We start from the raw sequence: 21250 nt of genomic DNA on the forward strand, positions 1-21250 counted from the left end.
GTCACTTCGTAGCTTTGTGGACGATTCTGCACTACTTGACTTATAAAAGCTTCGCTACTAAAAAGCGTTTTGATTTAGAAAATAGCGACGCTACCGCCAAGCTACTGAGAAATGTAGTTAAGCTAATAGCGTCAATACTTGGAGCGACGCCACTGCCCAACAATGCATATTATACAACAGGGCTATTCAATTGGCGGCCCGCGGGCCGAATCCGGCCCCTGAGGCACTTTGTTCCGGCCCTCCAAACAGTGTGACCAAGACAGCAAAAATAAATTTAGTTCAGTCGACAAACGGCCGCTATGGTTATGAAGTGACGTGCGTCTCTGTTCAATAACAGCACGAGCTGCACAGAGCTTGAGCCATCATAAGCAAGGCTATTTGTACAATGCACTGATATCGTTGTAATGTATATGTACTAATACTGTAGTAAATTTAGCAGTATTTAGTTGCTTTGTTCTAAGTGGGTAACTAATCTGATTGTGTTCCATTAGTTAATTTTAGATAAGGTATTTGCTAACATAAATTAAGAATGAACAATACATTTACATAATTTATTATTAATCATAGTTCAACATTTACTCATGCATTATTAAAATCCAAACTTGTGCTTGTTGACATTCGTCAATGCACTGTGAGTTAACATGAACTAACAAGGAAGAGCTTTGATTTTCATTAACTAACCTTATCACAGACTTATTTAAAAATACACTTCTCGATATTAACAAACCATTAAGTAAGACTTTGAGCTAAATTAAGCTGCTTATTAACAGTTTTAAGGCCAAACTATGCCAATAAATGCCATTTCTTGATATTAAACCAGCTAAACTCCGGGTCCGTGACGTCATCGACTTTCGCTTTCAGATTTAAAGGGCTAGCATTGCACCAGACCCCCGTAAGTGGTTTTGTTTGAAAGTGTAGGATCTATATTTTATGCACATATGCATCACTTTGGCTTTTATTCTACTGTACAAAAGTTATTTACACTTAAACACACAGTATTCTGGATACCCGAGCTGGGTGTTGAACATTGGTTCATTTTCATATTTTTCATATGACACATGTACAAGTTATAGCTCAAATGAAAGCTCTTGCCGGTACTCATACGGTTCTAGCGTTCTTTTTACTGAATTATATTCACATATCAAACAGTTGCTGAATGAATCGCGGTGTTTCCATGGCGCAGAAGTGAAAACAATACATTTATGATCAATAAGCAGCCCCAGATAGCACAGACAGCTGTCATCTCTTACCTTATGCTGTGCGCTTCAGGGCCATTCTCCTCTGTTTTTGAGGTGATGTGCATAAGTAATGCTTTTATATGTCTGACGTGGTCGAAACACAGTGAATCATGTTTGATCAAACAAAAGAATAGTGAAACATGAAAGCAATGATCGCTCCCTGTGGCTTGTACAGCACCTCTCATCAGTTGGAAGACAATAACTTTTGCATAGATTATGGTGGAGACATTTTTCTCATTTCCTAGGATTACAGACATGTGCAGGAACCACCGAAATTAATTACAGCATGCTAGAGCACACAGAACCCAAAAGGTACTCTTTCAAATTTGAGTTTATAAAGAAAAAAAATTACAAAAGCGCCTCTTTTTTAGGTGTTTTTTATAACACAGACGACATATACAGATATTTTAATCACTTTCAATAGTGTTTTATGAAAATTCATAAGGTTTTCTTTAAAATGAGACCAAATCTTTGCATCTGCATGTGGATTTGGGAAGCTTTTAAATTCGGATAGTCAAAATCCAGGCGGAAATCCCAAAATAACAGCAGAGTTTAACTGGTTAACAAACCATTAATAAAGACTTTTATCTCAATAAACTCCTAATTAGCTGCTGATAATAGGTATTAAGGTACTAGTCAGGTTGAGGTATTGGGTAGAGGATTAATAATATAGCATAAGATCATCCTTTATAAGTGCTAATTTAAAGCCAATGTCTTAATAATATGCAGAAAATAAGCCAATAGCTAATAAAGTGTTTTGAATTGGCTCTTGAACTAAAGTGTTACCCAAATATGTGCTAATACTGTAGTAAATGCATTGTTCTTCATGTTAGTACATCACATAATGGACTGTTATTATATTGTATTAAGTGCCACCGGCAGGATTAAAAGTTGCGTGCAGAGCACATTCTAGAGACTTAATCAGCTTTTATTGATTTGTTCACACTCTGAGTGATCACTGCATGTATTTACTTTTGAGATAATTATAGACAGTGGTCCCTACGCCTCCCCCCAGCCCCTGGGCTATAAATACACAGCCTCAGAAAGTATTCAGCTTGACTCCAGTTAGTCTGGCCGAGCACCACGCTGGCAAGCCCTCAGGATCCAACATGAGACACAAGCCTGCACATGGCGCTCTGTCAGCTGTTGGGTCAAAGGTCAGCTGATGGGGAGAGGATGAGCGTGGAGGCTGATTCATACTCGACGCGTCCGCAATTGAATATGACGTCATCACAGTGTTGGCGGGAGTTTGCTTTGGAGGCAAGATAGGGATGGGTGATATGGATTGATGGATCACATTTGTACATGGCTGTCTGGAAAGTTTGCTTCTGATTAATGAGTTGTGGCATTTCAAAGGCATGTTATTCCCGGTTAACAACTGCTAAATAACACCTTCAGTGAAAACAATAAAAACTTACATCCAAATTCATATGTAGTTGCTTGTGTCACAGTTGCTTTGAAACTCATCTACAACTAGCCCAAACGTGATTAGCTCAGCTCGAGGTCACCTCTTCTGACATGTCTTCAAAGAGTCACGTGACACAGACAATGCTATATAAGCTTTACCAATGAACACAGTCTGAGCCATGATTTGTTAACCTGTCAATCTGTCACGTGACAGCATGTTAAGCGGTGACTCAAAATTGAGGTCTTGAGAAATAAACGGATCAACACCTTTTCCGGCTCTGACTGCATACGATGGGCTTCTGTCTATTACATGATGAACGAACGATGGGGTGGTGCAGTGGGTAACGCTGTCGCCTCACAGCAAGAAGGTCGCTGGTTCGAGCCCCGGCTGGGTCAGTTGACATTTCTGTGTGGAGTTTGCGTGTTTGACTGTTGGTGTGTGTTTCCTCTGGGTGCTCCGGTTTCCCACACAGTCCAAACACATGCGCTATAGGGGAATTGGATAAGCTAAATTGTCCTTTTGTATTAACCGTCTAAATTGTATTCACTGTAGTTTAAACTTTGGTGGTCGTCTCACAGCAAGGAGGTTGCTGGTTTGAGCCCCGGCTGGACAAGTTGGCGTTTCTGTGTGGAGTTTGCATGTTCTCCCCATGTTGGCATGGGTTTCTCTGGCCTTTTTGTATGTAAATTGTCCGTAGTGTATGTGTATGAATGACAGTGTATGGGTGTTTCCCAGTGATGGGTTGCATGAATGAATGAATGTTTTTATTAGAAAAAAATTGCAGTGTTTAGCCCTGTATAAGTCTAAAATTTTATTCATAATGGTCCTAAAATTGTCATAAAAGTCTTAAATTTGTCTTGCTAAAATCCTGATTATAGAACAACAAATAAACATATTATAATGATTCCTGAAAGATCATGTGACAATGAATAAATGGATTAACTGGATTAATGATGATGATAATTCATCTTTGACTTACAGAAATAAATAAAGTACAAAAATAATTACTAAAAAAGCTTATATATTAAAATTTTTAATAATATTTCACATTTGATCAGTTTTTAATGTATTTTTGATTAAATAAATTCATTCTTGTTGACCAAAAATTGTCTTCTTTTAAAACATTAACAAATCTTACTGTTTCCAAACTGGTAATATATTTAATTTGCACACTTTATCTCTGATTTTACAGCGTGTTAGAAACATTTTATTATAATAATAATTTCCAATTTTATCAGTTTTTAATGTATTTTTGATAAAAAAAAAATATTTTTGTTGACCAAAAATTGTCTTCTTTTAAAACATCAACAAATCTTACTGTTTCCAAGCTGGTAATATATTTATTTGCGTACTTTGTCTCTAATTTTAGAAAGTTATATTGAAATAAAAATAATAATATTTAATGTTATGTTAGTTTATAATAAATTTTAGATTAAATAAATGCCGTATTGTTGATCCCACTTTATCTCTGATTTTACAGCGTGTTAGAAACATTTTATTATAATAATAATTTCCAATTATATCAGTTTGTAATGTATTTTTGATTTAAAAAAAATATTTTTGTTGACCAAAAATTGTATTATTTTAGATCATCACCAAATCTTTCTGTTTCCAAACTGGTAATATATTTAATTTGCGCACTTTTTCCTCTAATTTTAGAAAATTTAATAATAATAATAATAATATTTCACAATTTAGCAGTTTTTAATGTGTTTTCGATCAAATAAATGCCGTCTGGTTGACCAAAATTGTATAATTTTAGAGCATCAACAAATCTTACTGTTTCCAAACTGGTCATATATTTAATTTGCACACTTTGTTTCTAATTTTAGAAAGTTTTTTTTAAATTATTAATAATAATATTTTACAATTTAGCAGTTTTTATTGTGTTTTTGATCAAATAAATGCAGTTTTGTAGACCAAAATTTTGTTACTTTAAAGCACCACCAAATCATAGTATTTCTGGGCAAATCATAGTATAACTGGGCATGTATTTATTTGCACACTTTGTCTCTGATTTTACAGCGTGTTAGAAATGGGTCACACAAGCAATTAACAGCGCCGTTACCTTTACTGCCGTGGCATGCTTATGTAATCTAATCTAAATTCAAGGCTCTGATTTCAGCATGCGTGTTGTTTGTGCGTCTCATGTGGAGCTGTTTAAACATTTGGACATATTGATCTTCTCGTAGCTTGTTCAGATGGTTTTGTAAGTACATCGTGTAAACGACACCAACAACTAGAAGCCGAATGCAAAATGTGCCACTAATATAAGTTATTGTGGAGCCTGGGTTGCCAAATCCAGATCCAGGATTATACTCGATATCACCTTTCTACTGAAATGGAGCTGGTGCTCGGCCAGGCGATCTGGAAATCTCTCAGCAATGTGATTCTCTGTGTTTATGTCAATAAAAGCTGCTTTTGATCCAGCAGTCAGAAGGCATCCACACATAACAAATCCACAGCAATCAGCTTTTTCATTCAGTGGACAAAAATAATGCTGTTTGCTTTCTATAAACATAGCTGCATGCTTTATTTCATGTGTCTAATTCATTTGTGCGTGTTTAATTATTAAAGACTGATAACAACCACACTAATAATAACAGCAGTGATTTATAAATTTTTTTTAAAATTCAGTTTGATTTACAAAACAGCCTCGGCTGGGTCAGTTGGCATTTCTGTGTGGAGTTTGCATGTTCTCCCCGTGTTCGTGTGGGTTTCCTCCTGATGCTCCAGTTTCCCCCCACAAGTCCAAAAACATGTGGTATATGTGAATTAGGTAAGCTAAATTGTGCGTAGTGTATATGTGTGTGGATGTTTCCCAGGGATGGGTTGCAGCTGGAAGGACATTTGCTGCATGAAACATATGCTGGATGAGTTGGCGGTTCATTCCATGAATTTTTTTTTTAATTAGCATGCAAGTTAATATTTTGTTGTTTATATTGGCAATATATAAAATAATGCAAATAAAATGTATTATTATTATTATTATTTTATTTTTTTATTATTATTATTACTACTAAAAATAATTAAAAAAAATAATGTACACAACATGATAAAAAAAATATATATTTATGTGTGTGTTTGTGTATGTGTGTGTGTGTGTGTGTGTGTGTGTGTGTGTGTGTGTGTGTGTATATATATATATATATATATATATATATATATATATATATATATATATATATATATATATATATATATATATATTTATTTATTTATTTAATTATTTATTTGATTTTTTAAATCACCAAGTGACCTGTCATTGTCCTGTGACCCCCCAGGGGGTCCTGATCCCGACTTTTAGAACCACTGGTTCTAAAATATGCTGGTTTAGGATATGCTGTATTAGATCGGGATTATAGCCACAGTTCAAGAGACATGAGATTTACTGCAAAGTTTAACCATAATAGAGTAAAAGTTTATCATTTGCACCTTTTTAAACACTTTTATCGAACTGTTTAAACAGTGTAAATTATTACAATTTAAAAAGTCTTTGCAGTGTTATTTTACATATTTATTTCATTTCTGTACCCGGATACGATTTGACTACCTTGTACACAACAAAGCACTTCTTATTTCACTTTTATTTTTTTTATTATTTGGCAAATATAAAATACTGTAAATAATTTTTTTATTATGATTATTACAACAACAACTACTACTACTACTACTATTAATAATAATAATGATAATAATAATAATAATAATAATATAATACTGATAATACTACTACTAATAATAATAATAATAATAATAATGATAATACTAATAATAATGTTCTCATTGTAACTCATTATAAATTTTTACTTGATAAAGTATTTAAATTCTATTTATTTTCTAGATTATTTCTAAATTTTTTGGAAACTTAGGGTGCTTTCACATCTACACTTTTGTTTGGGAACGTGTCTCGTTTGCCCAGTTAGCGCGGTTTGTTTGGCATATGTGAACAGGGCAATCGCGCTCTGTTCCGCCAGAGTAATCGCTCTGAGATCGCTTGAATGAGGTGGTCTCGGCTCGATTGAAACGAACCCTGGAGCGGTTCGATTGTAGTGAGAAAGCGATCCGATCCGAGCGCGGTTATATCACAGCGTTTTATGGATATGTAATAGGCTTACGGCTATATGAAGAGAGAATTATGAGTATGGGAAGGAAGTTTCGCGAGTCTCCGGATGCCCGCAAACGAGTGATGATCTCCCGGTAATCTCGCGTCTCCCTCCAGGTCCTCAAATAGACATCGTCGCACACCCTTCTCACCCCTTCATACCGTATCTCTCCTCCGCACTCTGTCAATCACCACTAAACCACCACCTCTCCTGACAGCTGAGCGGGACTCTGCAAAATAAACCCTGACACTCTGACCAATGTGAAGAGAGCACGTGACTTGTTTTAGCTCTTTTGGTCCGATTAGAAACTTTGCAGTGTGAAAGCGAACCGCTCCAAGAACAAAGAGCAACAATGTAACAATTGTAATCCCTGTTTCAGAACAACTGAATCGATTCACAGGTGTGAAAGCAGCCTTAAACTCTAACTCATAGAAAACAATTGCTGATGTAGAAACAAGTCAACAAATACAATGTCAGATGACCATACTAATAATGTTTGCATTCTTACTTTTATTTTGTAGTTTGTAGTCCTAAACATTTTTGTCTTATTTAATGTATTTTAGAGTCGTCTTAATGGTAATAATCTCTGGTTTAGACAGACATAGACAATAGTGTGTCATTAGGATGTGTAATGGTTATTTTCCGCTATGTAGGCTCAATGACTGTACTAGAGAACTGTGCATTGTAAGCTGTGTCTGGTAAAAGTCCAACTGCTGGTCAGGATTCCTCCAGTTTGTTGGCCAGAGACACACCTTGATCAGGGCGAGGGAATGGAGAACACATGACTGCATGACCCATGGCAAAGGTCAAAGCAATCAGCGGCACTTCTAAAGAGCTGTCAGATGTGTGTGTGTGTGTGTTTGTGTGTTTTCATATTTGTTTTTATATCCCAGTGGGGACCTGTATGCACACAGGCACATGGGGACTTGTGTCACTGTGGGGATTAAAATTAAGGTAAACATGTTAATAAATCATGCTTATATTTTTAAAATGTAAAAAAAAAAATGCTAATTGTTTCTTCTAAGGGTGAGTTTAGGGATTGTGGGACAGAATATACAGTTTGCATAATATATTTTCGTCTATGAGAGTCTCGTTTGTGCATATGTGTGTGTGTGTGTGTGTGTGTGTGTGTGTGTGTGTGTGTGTTTGTTTGTTTGTGTGTGTGTGTGTGCTGGTTTTGGTGGTTTACAAGGACAGAAATGTGCATAATGTCATGGGTATGAGCTAGTTGGTCTGTATTAAGGTGGTTTATAAGGACATGTCTTGTGTCCTTATAATGTAAAACGCCTAAAGATTATACCTAACAGGGTCTTTTCACATTCAAAATGTGCCACAGGTTTCCTCTGAGGGTTGAGTTTAATGTTAGGTGCGGTAAAGCCATATAATAACTTTTTTTTACTGTACAAAATACATGACACCTGTGGAGAGACCTCGTAAACCACCAATACCAATATCTCACTGTGTGTGCGTGTGTGTGTGTGCAGGTTTTGGTGGTTTACAAGGACAGAAATGTGTATTACATTGTTATGACCTTTCTGTTTTTTATTAAGAAAATGGAGAAATGGTATAATGTTTTTAACCTAGTTAAGCCTTTAAATAGCACTTTAAGCTAAATACTACACTGTAAAATATTTTCTATTAATGAACAGTTTCTGTATTTTGTGCTTCACAAGTGCTTTTGTTTTCCATTTATTTCCTGTTTTAATTTATTCCCATAATACAAGTGAATTGCATTATGGCATGTTAATCTCTGAAAATTCAACTGTACAGTTTAACAAAGTGACTTTATTGGCATTTTAGTAGTTTGAAATAAAGCATAAGAACTAATATATGAAGAAATAAGTGCAGAAAATGTGCTGGCTGTTTATTACAAGGTTTTGTAGCGTTATATACAATACCAACCCAGAAATATAGCACTGCAAACTATTCAAAATGTTCATAAAAGTCACTTTTTTACAACTTTTCAAGGTTAAAAGTTGTTGGAAGAAAGATCAAACTCCCATTATGCAATTCAAAAGCAGAAATAAACATCAAAAAAAAAAAATACGGACACAGTTTTACAGTGTAGTATTTAGCAAATTAGCTAGTAAAATATTAATTACTGTCATCAGGATAAAGAAAAAATAAATTAGTTATTATAAATGAGTTATTAAAACTGTTCAAAAATGTCTTCTCTCCATTTCTTCACTCTCCCATCGGTGAAGTTTTTTTTCCCTCTCCGCTGTCGCCACTGGCTCGCACGGTTCAGGATCGGTAGAGCTACGCATCTATGAGTTTGCTCTTCAGTGTTTGGCCTCTCAATAATGACTTCAAACCACACTGAACTGAGCTAAACTGAGCTGAACTTAAACACTAAAAACTGAACTACCAACACAATCTCACGGCAATTCGCAACTTTTTCATTTAGTGGCTAATTCGTATGAATTCGCACGATCTAATTCGTACAATTTAGTACGATTTGCTTATCCCCCAATGACGGTTGGGGTTAGGGGTGGGGTCAGGTGCCACGCCTCCTTTTTAAAATCGTACCATTTCGTACGACTGAACTCGTACGAATTCGTACGAATTAGCCACTAAACTGGCAAAACGTAAAATACTTACGTTTTCTCGTGAGATCGGATTGGAACTACCCTGATCCGGTTACTATGACGAATTATGTGAAGCTGCTTTGACACAATCTACATTGTAAAAGCGCTATACAAATAAAGCTAAACTGAACTGAATTAAACAACACTTAATAATTTACATTTCAATGGAGGGCTAATAATTTAGCCTTCAACCATAATGTTCATAGTGTTTCCACAAAACCACTGGGTAGAGGACAAAATCTGTTCCTTTAGTCTCCAGTAATAATCTGGGGAAAGATCAGAAATGAGCAACAAACGTTGTTGAGCAGCATTTAGGAGTGATTGAAGCTGTGTGTGATCATAAGGGAAATGTTTGTTAGGTGTGTGCAGTAGTAAACCAGCAGCCACGCTCCTCTTGCAGCAGAAAATGCTTCGCTTTGAGGCTCCTCCATTAAGTTTCTTCAAACATTTGGCATCGTTTACTGTTTTCCTTTCATTACCGGGGCAGACGGGGCTGATTGTATGCAGATAGTTTTCCGCTTTTTGCCTCCTCAACATGTTGACTTGTTTCACGATGGAAAAAGCTGTGCGTTCATTAAAAAATGACATTTATATTTTTGGTTTACCATGATTTACTGAAGACTGCAGAGTAATTCAGCGTAACATTAGTTTATATAGTACAGAAAAAACATTTCCTGACATATGTTGTGTGAATTCATAAAAAAAAATACTGATATATCATTACAAGTGTATTTAAATTACATTTCTAATATAATAATATATAATAATATCAAATATCTTTGCTTGTTTTCAATGTTTGCTGTGTTTATATGTAATCCTATATGTAAAGATGAATGTGTGTGCATTAGGGCTGCATAACGTATCATTTCAGCATCCATATCTCAGTGTGCACATCTGCAATAGTCACATAGACGGACCTACAATGTTATATGGTTTAGCACAGGGGTTCCCAAACAATTGGCGAAAGATTGAAGCAGTGACGCCGTGGCATGTTACCTGATAGATTCAAGAGACAGAAGAGTCATTAGAGACAAGATAAATATCACGTTTAACAACTATAGTGGGACACGATCCAGCAGTACATCCTTGATGCACTGCTCTCTGGGGTTTTGTGCTCAAAGCACCAGCTGACTGCCTGGAGCTCAGACGTGCGCATGCCAGAGTGTTTGTGTGTGTGTGTGGTCACGTGATGTACATTTCAGCGGTGTAGTAGTGTGGATGGAGGGCTGCTCAGAAATGCTAGATGAAACGCCAGTGTGGACGTGGATCATTTTCGTTCTAAAATGGCATTTTAATCTAAGGGCGTACTCACACTATGTACAGTTGCCTTGAACCGGGACGAAGTACGCATGTCCCCCCTCCTGTCTCCCCCGACGGCCTGCACTCACATTACATTCAGGCCTGGGCACGCTTACGTCATAGATGATGGCACACCTTTTCCAACCGGGCCAGGTTCGGCCAACTGAACCACGCCTAAACCCGATTCAGAGCACTCACACTACTCAAACGATCCGGTAATTGGGCCTGGACATGATTCGGATAGCATAGTGTGAGTGCGCTAAGAGAGTTTAAAGCAATTAGGCACAATAAATTTTGCTATTTGTAACTTTTATAGAAGCGAGGCAGTGGCGCTGAGGTAGTGCTGTCGCCTCACAGCAAGAAGGTCGCTGGTTCGAACCCCAGCTCGGTTGGCGTTTCTGTGCGGAGTTTGCATGTTCTCCCTGCCTTCGTGTGGGTTTCCTCCGGGTGCTCCGGCTTCCCCCACAGTCCAAAGACATGCGGTACAGGTGAATTGGGTAGGCTAAATTGTCCTTAGTGTATGTGTGTGTGTGTGGATGTTTCCCAGAGATGGGTTGCGGCTGGAAGGGCATCCGCTGTGTAAAAACTTGCTGGATAAGTTGGCGGTTCATTTCGCTGTGGCGACCCCGGATTAATAAAGGGACTAAGCCGACAAGAAAATGAATGAACTTTTATAGAAAACTATTTTATCAAACTATTCAAACACTTTAAATTATTACAATTTAAAAAGTCTTTGCAGTGTTATTTTACATATTTGTTTCATTTCTGTACCTGAATACGCTTTGACTACCTGGAAAACTATGAAGCACTGCTTATTTCACTTTTGTTTTTTTGCTATATTGCATTTATCTATGCGTTTAATGTGTTTATTACATTTCATGCATGATTCAATCCTCTACAGAATCATCCCAATCAATGAAAAAAAGGCATTCAAACTCCACACAGAAACACCAACTGACCCAGCAGGGGCTCGAACTAGCGACCTTCTTGCTGTGAGTTGATCATGCTACCCACGGTGCCACCGTGACGCCCTATAAATTCATTATAATTGATTTTTTTAATTAATCAAACAGTCTGTGAAGTTGATCATCAAAAAAGTCCTTAACAAATAAAGATACTGTCACTCCAAAGAGAGATTCAACTCTGATCTGAATCTCCGTAACGAATAATTAAGTTTTCCTATGCTATTGATCTACATCAACACGATCAAAGTAACTCGTTTGCATAATCCCCGCCTTCTCGCATTATAGAAGCACTCTCACATAGCAAATAAATCAATCAAATCAGACAAATGACCAATCAGAGCAGAGTTTGCTTATGGAGGGGGGAGGGGCTTACAGACCTTAAAGGCTGATTTATACTTCGGTGTTAATCGCACGTGCATGCTTTGGAGCAGCCTATGCGTGGTTGCATAGCCCTCGCCGTGGCTGTCGGCAATGCTGATGCGCAAGCTCTGTGATTGGTCGGCTTGGTAATGCTGACGAGTGTGGGTGGAGGTGAGAGCCGAACGAACCCTATGGAGCGAGTGTTTACAAGTGTCTAGTCCCGTGAAGGAGCTCTACATCAGCGGTCCTGGAGGGCCAGTGTCCTGCATATTTTAGTTCCAACCACAATTAATCACACATGGGCTGATCAAGCTCTTCCTAGGTATACTAGACTTCTAGGCAGGTGTGTTGGAGGAAGCTAAAATATGCAGGACACCGGCCCTCCAGGAACGAGTTTGGACATTCCTGCCCTAGATGGAAACTGTTATTTTGTGTTTACCTTATGATTCAAGTTGTTGCACGTCCGCTGGTTCCCGCCATTGAATGAGCGAGTTTGAACTGATTCAAATGAATCGTATTGCAAAACGGATCTAATACTAATTCCATATCCTGACAAAATGACAAGGTTTTCTGACCTTATATCCATTTAAACCTGCTGTAGATGACCCAACACAATATTCTGATGTTTTTAAACACCATATGACCTGCTCTTTAACAGAGCTTTCACAATATAGGTTTGTTTTCTTTGCCTTGAAGGCACAAAGAGTGAGTCTGTAACTGCACCGCTTTGTGGTTTGACCCGAATACAGAACAAACAAGAATAAGTGAGTCTGCACCAAAGAACAAGGGAATATGTGTGTTATAGTCATGGGTTTATAGGCCGTGTTAAAGCTCTTTGATAGCGAGGAAGTCTAGTACGATGTTTTGATGGACGTGTTTTAGTGTAAGGTCACTCGTTATTGTTTTACTACCATGAAACGAAACATCTGACAGCATTTTAACGCCTCATTTAAGTGACGTGTATTGAACTTGTCATATTGTTTCCATTAGTGTGTGTGTGTGTGTGTTTGTGCATTTGAAGACTAAGTGCTGTTTAAGGGTGCTTTCACATCTGTAGTTCGCTTCATTTGGTCCGGACCAAGGCCAATAAATTATGCATTGTTGCATTTCTGCCGTCTTTGGGTCGTTTTCACACAACACTGCTGGCTTTGGTCTGAACCAGTTGGAACGAACCAAAATGCAGTCATCTGACAAAATCCACATCTCTCATTGGCCAGATGTTGTTGAACGTATTTCCTAAACTGCTTATTGATTGGTCAGAATTCACGTGCGGGAAAATGCCAGTGAACTCCCGCCAGTACACAAAACCTTTTACTCTGGAGGGACGACTGCGCTGGCTGATTGTATCTCTGCTTTAGACAAACTATACATTTCGAGAATGAAGTGCGGCCGTGGCTGGAAAACAGTGTTTAATGCATCGCTCGTCACTTCAGGAGGAGGTGTGAATTAATTTAGCTAAACTGCGACATGCTCATCTTGCGGAAATATTAGCAACGATCCATCAGGTAATGTTTTCCCCTCTCTCTCTCTCTCTCTCTCTCTCTGTTGGTAAAGCGATGTCAACAAATATTTTTCCTCCATAACCCATAATGCACAGCGCATAGGCCTACGGCAGCTGAATTAGTCCAAAATGCACAGTACTTTTTGCGGTTGGACCTGTTTTAGTACGGATCATATTCTCACCACAAATGAACCGCTCTAGGGTTCGTTTGAAAGCGTACCGAGACCACCTCTTCAAGCAGGTCTCGGTTCGCTTATTTGGTCCGCTTTTGGTGCGCACTCGAGTACGATTGCTGCATTCTCACCTGCCCAAACGAACCGCACCAAAAAGGGGAAACAAACTCTAGTGCGATTCAATCGAACTAAATAAGGCAGGTGTGAAAGCACCCTAACAGAGAAAGGAATTGTTCACAGTATTTCCTATTATACCTTTCTTTTGGAGAAAATCTTTTGTTAGTTTGGTTGAAATAAATCAAAAATATATATTGATTTTAATTTAATAGGTCAATATTTTTAGCATTATTATTACGTATATTTTTTAATTGTCCACAGAACAAACCACTGTTGTCCAATGATTTGCTTAATTAAGCTAACTTGCCTAGTTAACCTTATTAACCTAATTAAGCCTTTAAATGTTACTTTAAGCTGAATACTAGTGTCTTGAAAAAATATCTGATCAAATATTCAACACATGCTCATTCTGAAAGCGTAGCCCTGAATATGGAGATTGCTAATTATGTAGCCAGAAGTACATATGTTTTTAAAACAAACGCTAGAGGGCGGTATGGCACCGTTGCTTTTCACGTTTACCATCTGAACGAATACTTCCGTGTGGACGGCTTTACCGCTGATACTAATTTGTTCAGTGGCTCACCATGTAATATGGCGGACTTGAGATGTAGAGAGCAGTTGACTACGACAGTATGGTTCGAGTCTGGTGATGAACGGTTCCAGAAAGAGGGTAAGACAAAAACAAAAGCCAAAAAAATTAATAAACAAGTAAATAGCAGGGTGAGAATGTAGTAAAATCTGAAAACGTGGTAAAAACCAGACGAGGGCTTTTCTTTTTTTTGCATTGCTTTTGAAAATGCATTGCTTTGGAAAAAATTTTAATCGGTGCCTTTGAAAACACTATCGGTTGGGTTAAGGGAAGAGGTGGGCGGGTGCTTTTGAAAGACACTGTTGGTCAGGTTTAGGGAAGGGGGTGATCGGATCAATTGGTGCTTTAGAAAACACTATTGGTTGGGTTTAGGGAAGGACTAGGGTGGGTCAGTCGGTCAATAAGTCAGTCAACAGTGGCCTCTGCTGGATTTACGTTAGAACAGCAGGCGCATATGGCACTTGCGAGAGAAATCTGAGATCTGAAAAAGCATACACAGCGGCCTCTGGTGGATTCACAAAAAGAAAGACTGCAAAAAAAACGTAGCTCCTGGGACATATTTGGCGCTCTCTAGAAATGTATATAGAGGTACATTTTCAGAATCTGGGTTTAAATATTATGTGCTGTCATCATGGCAAAGATAAAATAAATCAGTTATTAGAAATGAGTTATTAAACTATTATGTTTAAAATGTGTTGGAAAAACACCCTAACATTTAGAATGATAATAAATATAATAAATAATTGTGTCTTTAACTCTATTTAAAGCATGCTTTTGATATATATAGTTGAAGTCAGAATTATTAGCCCCCCTGAATTATTAGCGCCCCTGTTTATCTTTTCCCCAATTTCTGTTTAACAGAGCGAAGATTGTTTCAGCACATTTCTAAGCATAATAGTTTTAAAAACGTGTTTCTAATAGCTGATTTATTTTCTCTTTGCCATGATGACAGTAAATAATATTTTACTTGATATTTTTCTAGACACTTCTATACAGCTTAAAGTGACATTTAAAGGCTTCACTAGGTTAATAAGGTGAACTAGGCAGGTTAGGGTAATTAGGCAAGTTATTTTATAATGATGGTTTGTTCTGAAGATTATCGAAAAAAATATATAGCTTAAAGGGGCTAATAATTTTGTCCCAAAAATGGGTTTTAAAAAATTTAAATGCTTTCATTCTAGCTGAAATAAAACAAATAAGACTTTCTCCAGAAGAAAAAAATATTATCAGACATACTGTGAAAATTCCCTTGCTCTGTTAAACATCATTTGGGAAATATAAAAAATCAAAAAATCAAAAGGGGGCTAATAATTCTGACTTTAACTGTATATTTCAAATGGTTGTTAGTTAAATATGAAAGGCAGACGTTGAAATGAATTGCAGCTGCTGGAAAAAGTTTGAGGATGGGAATGATTTTGTTTCTGAAAACAAACTCTCTCTCGCTCTCCTTCTTTCTCATGCCTTTGTTTTCTCCCTCTCTCAGCCTACTATTGCCTTCAGTCTAAATTTTACAGCTCACTCAAAGTCTGAGGGTTCGACCGTGGGGAAGTCTTCTTTCATAAAGCCTTGTTTATATATAAAACACATGTATTTATATCTCTGTAAACAATAGACGTGCTGTAAGATCTCAGAGAAGGTCAGTGGTCCAATTCAATTCCGTGATGACACTAAATCAGAGCTGGGTGGATTTATATGGAGAAGTTGTAAAGTGGAAATATGGAGAAGAAACAAATAATATGTGTGGAGAAAGAGAAATGAAACCACAGTACTGATGTTCTTGGTCTGGAGGGGGGGTTCAGAAAATGTGTGTTTATGTTTGTGTGTGTGTGTGTGTGTGTGTGTGTGTGTGTCAGGGCTGCATGATACTGGGAAAATATGCAATATTGTTGTTAAGTATTACGATAACAATCAAGCGTATCCCTTCTAGACTTTACCATCTCATTCATTAATTTTCTTTTCAGCTTAGTCCCTTTATTAATCTGGGGTCGCCACAGCGGAATGAACCGCCAACTTTACTATCTGACTGGTCAAATTTAGTCATGTATATGCTTATGTATATTCCATGAAATAATATCATGATAACAATAATTTTGGGATATATTGTGCAGCCCTTCACTGGCTTAGTGGTTAGCACTCTGGCCTCACAGCAAGAAGGTCACTGGTTCAAGTCCCGACTGGGCAAGGTGGGATTTCTGAACTGTAAAGACCAATAAGTTAAGGGAACTCAAACTGTTTGAGGAGACCAATTGCAACAAACCATTTAAGTAAAAAAAAACTAATCCTAATGAGTACTGTGAACTTACTTTATTTAAGTTGAAGTAATGACGTATTTAATTAACACATTACCTTCAACACTAAGTTCAAAACTCTTTTCAAATGAGTAGAATTAACATTCAGTCAATTTAGAGTTAACTACACTCATTTCATAGTTGACTGTTGGGTTTTACAGTGTGTGTGGAGTTTGCATGTTCTCCCGGTGTTGGCGTTGGTTTCCACATGCGCTATAGGGGAATTGATGAACTAAATTGACCATTGTTTATGAGTGTCAATGAATGTATATGGGTGTTTCCCGGGTTGTAGATGGAAGGGTCTCCTCTGTGCTGGATAAGTTGGCGGTTCATTTCGCTGTGTCGACCCCTGATTAATAAAGGAACTAAGCCGAAAAGAATATAAATGAATTAAGGAATAATGGTGAGATGACGTGTTCATCACTAGTTGTGACTGTGTGTGGGTTTGCTGCAAATACTGTGTTGAGTTTTTTGCGCTTGAATGATATAAACTCCCCAAGATATCTTGTATTTTGACGTTGTGTTTCTCTGTGTTTGCTTTCTTCAACTGCAAAAAAGACACAGGAGAGTTGGTTCAGGGTTTTGCTGACTGCCTGAGACGCACAGAACACAAACTTTCACATCGACTTCTGCTTTAATGGTTGAAAATAGAGGGAATGTTCAGAGTTGTGAGGCATAAAAATACATGTGCATGCTTTTTGGAGATGCAACAGTGTTTCTAGGGTGAATATCGATTATCAAGCACTGTGAATCCATCTTTTTTCCTATTCTGACTACTTTTCGTGGGCATCTTCAAAAGACATGTTTTACACAGAGGATGTTCTTCCAGCTGCAACCCAGCACTGGGAAACACATTTACATTTAGTCATTTAGCAGATGCTTTTATCTAAAGCAACTTACAAGTGAGTACAAGGAAGCAATTGACACAACTATAAGAGCAACAACGAGTAAGTGCTGTAGGCGAGTTTTAGGTGTGTAAAGTGTAATGCTGTGTTCACACCAGACGCGGAACGCGGGGATTAATCACGCTATTCGCGCGTAAATAGTCGCGTGAACATTTGAGGTTACTCGCTTCATTCGCGCATCAAACCCCGCTTCATTCGCACGTTAAACCCTGCTTCATTCGTGTGTCAAATTCACTTCAGAACAGATGCGGATTGGCGTGATGGGCAGGGCTTCTGTCTGCCTCGTGACTCTAGCTTCATAGCTAAATGGCTAACATGGATTTTATGAAGAAAATAACAGTGTTTATGTGCTTTATGAAGGATGATAAAAAGCGTTGATCTTTTCAGTGGTGCTTCTGACTGAGCCCAGCCCAGTTTGATGAACTTCTTGTTGGTGTCTGCTGGGGGATTTCCCCTGGGACACCGACAACAGGCGATACGTCACAATCACGCCCCCACAAGATCAAGCTCCTAATTGGTTAACACGGCACGAATGTCCGCTAAAGTTCAGATTTTCAATCCCAAGTGATTCATGCGAAACGCGCATTAAGCACATCAAACGCGCAAAACGCTCAATTCACGCCACGCCATTCGCGACATGCGCACCGCGCAATTCTCGTCATTCGCGCCGCGCAGCACCATTCACGCATATCGTGCCGCAGGATGTCTATTCGCGCGTTTGCATTGACTTAACATGTAAATCACTCGCGCTTGACGCGCGTGCCGCGTCTGGTATGAACGCAGCATCAGAAGCAAAGCATTGGTAATTTTTTTTTTGTAATACAGTTAGCATTGGAGCCAGAGAGGCAATTGCAGATTAGGAAGGAAAGTGGAGACTAAATAGTTGAGTTTTAAGGCATTTTTTGAAGACAGCGAGTTCTGATGCAGTTAGGGAGTTCATTCCACCAACTGGGCAGATTGAACGCGAGAGTTCGGGAAAGTGATTTTTTCCCTCTTTGGGATGAAACCACGAGGCGACGTTCATTCACAGAACGCAAGTTTCTGGAGGGCACATACATCTGCAGAAGTGAGAGCAGATAAGAAGGAGCAAAGCCAGAAGTCGCTTTGTAGGCAAACATCAGAGCTTTGAATTTGATGCGAGCAGCAACTGGCAGCCAGTGCAAACGGATGAGCAGCGAAGTGACATGTGCTCTTTTAGGTTCATTAAAGACCACTCGTGCTGCTGCGTTCTGAAGCAGCTGAAGAGGCTTGATACAGTAAACACACACACTCATTCACACACTAACACTACGGTTAATTTAGTTTATCCAATTCACCTATTGCGCGTGTGTTTGAACTATGGGGAGGAGGAAACCCACGCCAACACGGGGAGAACATGCAAACTCCTCAAAGAAACGACAAATGGCCCAGCCGGGACTCGCACCGGCATCGTTCATAGAGCTAACCACCGAGCCACCATGCCGCCCCTAAATCTGTATTCATTGAATCAAATCAGCCACCTATGATTGAATCGAATCAAATTGAATTGTGAATCAGACTCGAGAAGAGTCATCTGAATCAACATCAAGCTCTTCTCTCTCGCTCTCTCAAGAGTTTGGCGGATGCTTGTACATTCTGGGTTGTTCCTTGTATGTTTGTGCTATGGTTTTAGTGTTGAGGTAGGGGTAGTCATTAATAAAATACAACTTTTTGGGTAATTGAATAAATAACATAAATATTTCTTGCTAAATTCCGGCCGTAACCTGATCTAGCAACAACCTTGTCAGGTTTAGAAATCTGGAGCAGGCAGATACATCAAGATGCTGTCAGTCACTTATCAGACAATCTCAGTTAAACACACACACGTTGTTCATTTCGAATGTGCTGACAGAAAATCCGATAGTTATTTTATTGTATTTATTTATTGTTTTATTCTCCACAGACAAGGGATGACTTCCTCGGACAAGTGGATGTTCCTCTGCACCAGATCCCTGTGAGTGTTTTCAGTGTGTGTGTTGAATCTCAGCAATAAAGGTTAAATTTAGGAGGTATTTTTAGAAGGTTTTGCTCATAAGTCTTTATGGAAGCTCTTTATATATACATGTGTGTGAGATACATAAGAATGTCTAAATATATTTTTTATTAACGATATCATTATTTCTTTATTAATTCATTAATAATTAATGTTTTTTGTTTCATTTGATTTATTTGTATTTTGTTGTATTGCACTTTTTGTTGTATTTTATTTTTTATTTATTTGTTTGTTTACATTACTTATTAAATAAAATATTTATTTATTTATTTTATGTAGTTTATATTAAATTTAAATATGATTTTATAAAACTTCATCCTAATCTATATTTAAATAAGGTCATTACATGTGTGTTTTGGCTGAGTGATCATAAACCTTAATGTATAAAAATATCAGCTGCACGACAGGTTTCGCGGTAGACTATTTTCAGCACTGCTTATCTGTAATGAATCATGTTTAATCTGAAAGCAGAGTTGAAATACACAAACAATTACAACTCTTTCTGTAGTTTTTGAGGCTGAATCATTTTTTATTATTATTTTATTTATTTGTTTTTATTTTATTTTTTGTTTTTTATTTTATTTGGTATTTACTTTCATTTTATATTTAATTTAATTTGTCAATTTTTATTTTGTTACTATTTGTATTTAATTTATTTGAATTTTTTATTAAATTTATATTTAAATAATTTTTTTATTTAATTTATTTTTTTATTATTTAATTTTATTTCGTGTCTTTTATTTCATTTTTTATAAAATTTTTATATTATTTATTTTTTATTATTAATTTATTTTTTGTCTTTTATTTATTTTTTTTATTTAATTACATTTTATTTTTAATGAAAAATATCAGTATTTTATAATTATTAGTTTTATTATTTTTTTGTCATTTCATTTTTAATTTAATTAAATTTTTTATTTTATTTATTTATTATTATTATTGTTTTTGTATTTAATAAAATGTTATATTTAATAAAAAAAATCAATTTTATTATTATTTTATTTTATATTATTTCTTTATTTTTATTTATTATTATTTTTTTCTTTATTTTTTTATTTAATCGAATGTTTTATTTTATTTTATTATTATTTTATTTATTTGTTTTAATTTTTTGCCTTTTATTTTATATTTTTATTTAATACAATTATGTTTATTTTATTTTATTTATCATATTTTATTTTATTTTATTTTTATTCTGTGCCAGATATATTGACAGCAATTTCCTTTCTTTTTTTACCTGCAGACAGAACATCCAAACAATGAAAGGCCGTACACTTTTAAAGACTTCTTATTGCACCCGAGAAGGTTAGCAGAAGCTTCCACTGCAGTTTTTACCAGCTGCTTACCTGCATGCTTCATTCCCCAAACATGATGGTTTTTAACGTTCACTGACTTCATTTGTGATGAGCCTTTTGACCTGCAATTTTTTTTTCTGTGTAATGTTGTCATTTGAAACATGTACATGTCAACACTGTCGATATACTTCGGTGGCGTTTTATGTTTAAACCAGTGTGTTTTTCTGGTAGATTGCTGTAGGTGTTTTGTTGATGTATCTTCTCATGTGTTTTGATACAGTCACAAGTCGAGGGTGAAAGGTCATCTGCGGCTAAAGATGACGTACCTGCCTAAAAACAGCGATGCAGAGGACGACCCCGCTGAACAGGGCGAGAATCTGGATGTAAGATTCATGCAAACACCAACA

General features: G+C 37.0%; 1 protein-coding gene across 2 annotated transcripts in view; it reads left to right on the forward strand.

The window, feature by feature from the left end:
* nedd4a (NEDD4 E3 ubiquitin protein ligase a) overlaps positions 1–21250 on the forward strand; it is a 97749-nt gene that overhangs the window by 38169 nt on the left and 38330 nt on the right. For both annotated transcript variants that reach the window (XM_087292785.1, XM_087292784.1), the window contains 3 exons: positions 19459–19509; positions 20792–20853; positions 21124–21226. In XM_087292785.1, coding sequence (XP_087148911.1) covers positions 19459–19509; positions 20792–20853; positions 21124–21226 — 216 coding nt within the window. The remainder of the gene's footprint in view (positions 1–19458; positions 19510–20791; positions 20854–21123; positions 21227–21250) is intronic.

The sequence above is a fragment of the Danio rerio genome, chromosome 18, assembly GCF_052040795.2.
Source record: "Danio rerio strain M-AB ecotype USA chromosome 18, GRCz13ab, whole genome shotgun sequence".
Taxonomy (NCBI): domain Eukaryota; kingdom Metazoa; phylum Chordata; class Actinopteri; order Cypriniformes; family Danionidae; genus Danio; species Danio rerio.